The sequence below is a fragment of the Oryx dammah genome, unplaced genomic scaffold, assembly GCF_014754425.2.
Source record: "Oryx dammah isolate SB20612 unplaced genomic scaffold, SCBI_Odam_1.1 HiC_scaffold_13, whole genome shotgun sequence".
Lineage (NCBI taxonomy): Eukaryota > Metazoa > Chordata > Mammalia > Artiodactyla > Bovidae > Oryx > Oryx dammah.
In genome coordinates this window covers 11,912,367-11,919,588 of record NW_024070197.1, presented here as the reverse complement: position 1 = coordinate 11,919,588, position 7,222 = coordinate 11,912,367, and the positions used below count along the sequence as shown (strand labels likewise).

At 52.0% G+C, this 7,222-nt stretch overlaps 1 protein-coding gene across 1 annotated transcript; it reads right to left on the bottom strand.

Annotated features, from left to right (window-relative positions):
* Window positions 1-1,473: 1,473 nt before the first annotated feature.
* LOC120872258 (insulin growth factor-like family member 1) lies at window positions 1,474-4,118 on the bottom strand. The gene is made up of 4 exons (XM_040252481.1): window positions 3,992-4,118; window positions 2,910-2,963; window positions 2,533-2,797; window positions 1,474-1,645 (listed from the first exon to the last, which is right to left on the bottom strand). Exons 1-4 carry the CDS (start codon window positions 4,014-4,016, stop codon window positions 1,621-1,623), a joined length of 369 nt encoding a protein of 122 aa, XP_040108415.1. The 5' UTR covers window positions 4,017-4,118; the 3' UTR covers window positions 1,474-1,620.
* Window positions 4,119-7,222: the final 3,104 nt, after the last annotated feature.

Below are 7,222 nucleotides of genomic sequence, written 5' to 3'. Positions count from 1 at the left end.
CAGCAGCAGCGTCTTATTCTCTGACCAGGGATGGCACTGGTGCCCCTTGCAGTAGAAGCATGGAGGAGTCTTTTTCTTTTTTTGCACTTCATTTTATTTATATTTATTTTTAGAAAGTGAAAGTCAACTCCCTCAGTCCTGTCCAACTCTTTGCGACCCCATGGACTGTAGCCTACCAGGCTCCTCCGTCCATGGGATTCTCGAGGCAAGAATACTGGAGTGGGTTACCATTTCCTTCTCCAGGGGATCTTCCCGACCCAGGGATTGAACCCGGGCCTTCTGCATTGGAAGCAGACGCTTTAACCTCTGAGCCACAAGGGAAGCCTGCTTAGTTCTAGCCTCTGTTCTGTTTATTTTTATTGGCGTATAATTGCTTTATAATGTTGGGTTAGCTTCTGCTGTACAAAGAAGGGAATCAGCTCTAAGCAAATATACACCCCCTCTCTCTTGGCCTTCCCTTCCATCCCCCCATCCCACCCCTCTGGGTCATCACAGAGCACAGAGCTGAGCTCCCTGGACTCTACACCAGGTTCCCACCAGCTCTCTATTTTACACATGGTGGAGTCTTCACCACTACCAGGGAAGGCCCCAGCCACATCTGCACCCAGCCCCCTTTTGGAATGTTCTGGTGAAGAATGACTTGAAAGGGTGTCCAAACTTACCTGCTCACCCTGGAACCAAACTCCTTCCTCTCTCCTTCCACTTCATGGGCCAGTCCCGTCCCTTCCTGGACCCGGACTTCTCTAGCGTACTTTTTGGAAATTATATTCTTATGTGTTAATTTTATGTTGATATAAAACAATTTTATTTCAAAATTACACAGAATAAAGTGATACCTTTTATCCCTGAATTGGGCGTGCCTCCAACAATCACAGCTGTCTCCCCAGCTTTCTGTTCTAAACCTTTGTGGAACCCTAGTGCCACTGCTTGTGGCCCTGAGAGGGGCCTGGGCTGAAATGACCTTCGGTTAAAGGTTCAAACATTCCAGAAGTTTCCAGGCCTTCTCTGAGCAGAGCTGACTCCAGAGGAGGAAGTCTTACAAATGGACGACTCTGACCTTTCCCTGTGCTCTGCGTTCCCAGAATCTTGTAAAGCCGCAAATTTTGATTTCTTTCTAGGAAATCCTTCTTGGAGACAAGCAAATTCTTCCTTTGTGAGAGTCCCAACCCCCACACCGCAATTTCCGGGCCAGTGCAAAGTCCAGCCCCGGGCTTGGATTTCCAAGAAAGGGGAGACTTTTCTTTCTGCCTCCTGGTGCACACTCAGAAGCGCACCGCCCCGCGCTGGGCCCAGTGCCCGCCAGGGGGCGCGCCGAACCGCCCTCCCTGCTTGGTTGGGCGGTTGGGAGGGAGAGAACAGTCCAGACTCCGCGCCTAAGACCCCGTCCCTCCCTGTGAGTCGCGCCCCCGACCCTGTGCCACACCCTGTCGAGATCACTGCAAGAAAGTGGAGCCTTGTGATTGAAGTGGAATTTTTATTTAATGCAACCATGAGGTCATGATAACTTGAAATTTGTTGTTAACTGGAAAAGTGGGTGTTATCTTGCCACCTTTGGAAGTGGAGGAAGGACTCCGTGTGCATCGAGGTCCCGCCATGACCGAATACGTAAGGTTGCAGAATTCACAGAGTGCCTCCTGTTTTGCTCCTGGTGGAGAAAATGCCAAAGGGAATGACGGATCTCATTCAGGGTCCCCAGGGCCAGCCTGGGGATTGATCATCCCTCACGGTATTGGTCATAGGGGTCATTGTGAGAGCTCAGGGTCCTGGGGAGGTCCAGCAGCAAAGTCACCTCTCACGATTGTCCGCAGCCACAGAAGGGGGACCAGTCCCCCTGCTCAGGACCGATTTAGGATGACTGTTACGAAGGAGACAGAATAAGGAGGGAGGGATTGAATCTGAGTGTCTCCTATCCCTCTAAAACCCACTCCATGTCCCAGATCTAAGGGGATGGCACATCTCTGCAGGCTCATTCAAGACGAAGCATCCAACTGACCTCTGATCATCTGTCAGCCAACACTGAAGAGAGACAGAGGGGGCGGGGAGCAAGAGAGAGATGGACACAGAGGGAGGGATGGACAGATTATGGGCAGAGGAGTGGAAAAGAGAGACAGGAGCCGACCAACGAAAAGGATGAAATAGAAATAAAAACAAAAGGAGAAAGAAGCAACAGAGAAGGGAGTTCAGTTCAGTTCAGTTCAGTCACTCAGTCGTGTCTGACTCTGCGACCCCATGAACCGCAGCACACCAGGCCTCTCTGTCCATCACCAACTCCCAGAGTGCACCCAAACCCATGTCCATTGAGTTGGTGATGGATGCCATCCAACCATCTCATCCTCTGTCGTCCCCTTCTCCTCTTGCCCTCAGTCCCTCCCAGCATCAGAGTCTTTGGTGGATGGAATAGAGAGGTGGACAGGGACAGAAGGACCCAGAAGAGCATTCGGTGGGGCAGTGGGGGGAGTTGAATCATAGAACCGGTATGCAGGTCCCCTCTCCTCCGCGCCCCCTCCTCCCTTGGAAGGCGCAGAACCTCACCTGCCACAAACCCGATCATCCGAGGATGGGGCCGAGTAACAGTTTTGACCTTTCACCTTCACCACGAAGGACTCCTGGGGCCTGTTGACCAACCACGGGCAGCACTGCTCGAAGCAGACCCTAAAGGTGCAGTTTCCGCACTTCCGGGTCCTGCCCAATGGTACCACGGCATCGTCATAGCAACAGTCCTGCCGGGGGTCGTAGAACTGGTCCCCGCATCGCTCGTGTGACTGGCACAGCAACAGTTGAGTGCCTGTGGGGGACACTGGAGGAAACAGAGATGGTGTCACCCCGGCAGCGGGGTGGGCAAGTCCTGGGCTGGGGTCTTCTGGGAGCGGCACCCCACCCCCCAGCGTCCACACCCCTCCTGGGCTCACCTGGGGCACCATGTGAGCGGAGAAGCAAAAGGATGCAGACAGCGGCCAAGACAGCTGCGGGAGAAAAAGGGATGACCCGTGGCCTCCAAAGCGGATAGGGCAGCCACTGGAGGCCAGCCTGGAGGAGGGGAGGTCCAAGGGGGTGTCTGTACTGACCAAGGCTCAGGAAAGCTTAGAGGCAGACCTCTGTTAGGTGTCTGCAGATTATGGGTCTGTGGAAGCTGAGAGGAGGCAGGCAGGACTCAGAGAAATGGGTTTGGGGTTCTGAGGGATATGGGTGTTACCTGGGAGGGAAGAGTTCAGAGCAGGAGGCTCAGCTGGAGTCAAGCGTTAAAGGCAGCTGAGCTAACACTGGTGTCGTGTTACGTCCTTGACCAGTATTAAAATTTAGATGCCAGGATTTGGGGTGGGAGCCTGTACAGCATTGGGCATGAGTTTGGAAATTGATCAGGGACATGGATGGGGCTGCTCTTGGTCTTCCCAAGTGGTTCAGGGATAAAGAACACTCCTGCCAAATCCCATGGATGGAGGAGCGTGGTGGGCTGCAGTCCATAGGGTCGCTAAGAGTTGGACACAACTGAGCGACTTCACTTTCACTTTTCACTTTCATGCACTGGAGAAGGAAATAGCAACCCACTCCAGTGTTCTTGCTTGGAGAATCCCAGGGATGGGGGAGCTTTGCCTGGGGAATCCCAAGGATGGGCCGCCGTCTATGGGGTCGCACAGAGTCAGACATGACTGAAGCGACTTAGCAGCAGCAGCACCCAATGCAAGAGGCACAGGTTCAGTCCCTGAGTCAGGAAGATCCCCTGGAGAAGGAAATGGCAACCCACTCCTGTATTCTTGCCTGGAGAATCCCATGAACAGAGGAGCCTGGTGGGCTACAGTCCAGGGGGTCCCAAAGAGCTGGACATGACTGCGCAGGCATGCACGCCCTCGGGGATGTGGAAGGGGTACTGCTATGATGGGGTCACTTGTCTGGCTGGGGGCTAGGGAGGAGGAGTAATGGACTGAGGCGAGGATGGCATTGAGGCTGATTTCGGATTTGGGCTCCAAGAGAGTCGGGATTTGGTCCTTCTTACCCAGGATGTGGCGTCGTGGAGTCATGGCTCTGGGTTGGCTTCGGTGGAGTGGAAGGAAGCGGCAGATCCCAGCAGGCGGTTTTATACATATGCTGCCGAGCCCCCGCCCCCACCTGCCCCAGAAAGAGGCGTGCTGCCATCAGCTCTCCTGCCTTCCTGCCAGGCCTGCAGAGACACGCGGGGCCCCTGGGGCAGCAACAGGTTTTGGATGTGAGCTTGGTCACATCACTGTCAAACATGATGTCAGTCCTTTGAGAGCCAGGAGGAGACCGATTGGGGCGCCCTCGTCCCCCTCCCCACCGGAGCCTGTCTCTCACCACCCCCAACACTGCAGCCTCTTTTGCAAATAGGTATCCTTGGGGTCCTTCCCACTCTCCCAGGATGAATCCACCTGCCAACTTTGCCATCAGATCCTCTAAGTCTTCTTCTACTTTCTGGACTTTAAAAAATAATAATTTTATTTATTTATTTATTTATTTTTGGCAACGCTGGGTCTTTGCAGCTGCGTGAGGGTTTTTCTCTAGTTGGGGGGAGCAGGGGCTGCTCTTTACTTGCGGGGCGCAGGCTTTTCGTTGCAGTGGCTTCCCTTCCTGCTTCTTTGTCACTGAGCAGCCAGGGAAGCCCGACCCCTTTTTTTTTTTTTTCCAGGCTAAAATAGATGACAGACACATTTAAGAACCTGGCAATAAAGATTCACTGAGAATGAGCTGTGTGGCAAGCCCTGTGTTAGACAGAGGTTGCTGCAGGTGCAGTGATTACTCAGTAGCATCATAGAGGGCTACAGACCATCCTTAAGACCATGATGACTCAGAGAGGTCAGGTTTGGGTAAAAACTCAGTGGCTATGGGAGCCCAGATTAGGGTGGGAGGTCATGAGATACCTTGAGTGTTCAGGGAGGGATTCCTGGAAGAGGGGATATGTGAGCTAATATTTCAAGGATGAGGCTGAACTGTATTTTAGGAAGGCTGAGCCCCAGAGAGAGAGGGAGCTGGAGCGAGTGGGAGGAGGGCGGGGTCAGCCCTTGTGAGCACTGAGGACTCAGGACTTTTATCCTCAGTGCACTGGGCACCGTGTCCATGTCCTGAGCATGGAAGGAGAGTATTCAGATCTGTGTCTACGAATATCCCAGCAGGTCTGCTCTGGGGAAGGTGGACAGGAAGGTTGAGACTAGGGTTAGGAGCTCAGGGAAGATCCTGCTACAGCAGAAATACCTGTGCAGTGACCAGAGTCCTAAATGTTTTCTTTTTCCCATTGATGCTTTCAAACTGTGGTGCTGGAGAAGACTCTTGGGAGTCCCTTAGAGAGCAAGGAGATCACACCAGACAATCCTAAAGGAAATCAACCCTGAATATTTATTGGAGGGACTGATGCTGAGGCTGAAGCTCCAATACTTAGGCTCCCTGCTGCAAAGAGCCAACTCATTGGAAAAGACCCTGATGCTGGAAAAGATTGAAGGCGGGAGGAGAAGTGGGTAACAGAGGATGACACGGTTGGATGGCATCACCGACTCGATGGACATCAGTTTGAGCAAGCTCTGGGAGATGGTGATGGACAGGGAAGCCTGGGGTGCTGCAGTCCTTGGGGTCGTAAAGAGTCGGACACGACTGAGCGACTGAATGACAAAAAGGGGGCCGGCTACCGCGTGCTCCCCTCCCAGTCCCACATAGCCCCTTGGAGTTTGGGGGTTTCTCCAGTCGCTGAGTAGTTCCCAACTGTGGACTGCAACATTTTAGTAGGTTAGACAACCACTCAAGCTGGTCATCAGCTATATCATTTTTTAATTGAAGAAAATATATATTAAGGAATGGATTGGTATGTGCTGCAAAGAATCTTTTTTCCAGGATTTTTTAAAAAATTATTGACTTTTATATAATATAAAAGTATATACTATAGCTGCCTTACCATGTCATGTTTCTGCTGTACGGCAAAGTGAATCAGCTATATGTTTCCATATATCCCCTCTTTTTTGGGGTTTCGTTCCCATTTAGGTCACCACAGAGTGTCCTGTGCTATAGGGTAGGCTCTCATTAGTTGTCTATTTTACGCACAGTGTCAATAGTGTATATATGTCAGTCCCAGTGTCCCGATTCATCCCACCCCCGCCCCTTTTCCCTTGGGCATCCACGCATTGTTCTCGTCCGTGTCTCTGTTTCTGCTTTGCAAATAAGATCACTTGTACCATTTTTCTAAATTCCACACAGACACGATATTTGTTTTTCTCTTTTGACTTCAATCTGTATGACAATCTTGAGACCAATCCACGTCTCTGCTAATTGCGCAGAATCTTATTAATTATTTCACAATTAAATGTTGTGTACTGAAACTCGCCTTCAGGAATGTTGGAACCCAGGTAATGATGTAATGTCTGTTTTCTGGCAAGTTGCAGGTGTTGGTTAACAAAGTCCCGAGCGGAGGAGGCTTGCAGCAGGGTGGGTCTTCCCTTGCTCACTGCAAGTTGTCGAGTCATGTTCTAGAGTTTGAAGCAGCACATTGCTCATGACCTTGATTCCATTCGCTTCCTGGAATCGCTCCAGGAGGACAGTTGCCTCTGTGAGGATCTGGGGTGCTGTAGATGCCTGGATAGCAGCCAGGATGCGGCAGAAGGCATGTTTTCTAGGGCTGGGTTAGGGTTCTGTTTCTGAAGAGAGACGAGCCCAGACCTCACTCCTGGGCCTGGAGCTGAGTCACTGAAGAGCGGGAGAGTGAAAGGAGATCAGCACAGAGGCGGGGATCCTCGCCGGGGTGCTGCCCGAAGAGCAAGGCCACTTCTGAGATCTGCAGACACATGCGTGCGTCCTCAGTTGCTTCAGTCGTGTCCCACTCTTCTCAACCGCATGGACTGTAGCCCACCAGGCTCCTCTGTCCTTGGGGTTCTCCAGGCAAGAATACCGGAGTGGGCTGCCATTTCCTCCTCCAGGGCATCTTCCCAACCCAGGGATCGAACCCACGTCTCCTGCATTAGCAGGAAGAATCTTCGCCACCGAGACACATGGGAAGTCACCGTCCATGTCAGAGTCCAGACCTGTGAGGGCACCTGCCTCTACTTATGGCTAGAGAAAGTTCTAGCTGTCTTGGCAACAAGTATAAGATCCTGACTTCTCACGACTATGTTTTATTCTGTCATTCTGTTTCTTGAAGCCGAGCAAGACACTGACCCAAGGTCCTACTGTTGGTCAGTGACTCAGGCTGGACTAGATCCCGGGTCTCCTGAACCCCAGTCCAGGGGTCTCT

Excerpts from the sequence above, each read along its gene's own strand:
- LOC120872258 (XM_040252481.1), bottom strand. The coding sequence starts at position 4,016 with ATGACTCCACGACGCCACATCCTGG. Across the intron at positions 2,798-2,909 it reads CCGCTCACATGGTGCCCCAG|TGTCCCCCACAGGCACTCAA; the intron begins GTGAGCCCAGGA and ends TGTTTCCTCCAG. Across the intron at positions 1,646-2,532 it reads GATGATCGGGTTTGTGGCAG|GAGCAAAACAGGAGGCACTC; the intron begins GTGAGGTTCTGC and ends TTTCTCCACCAG.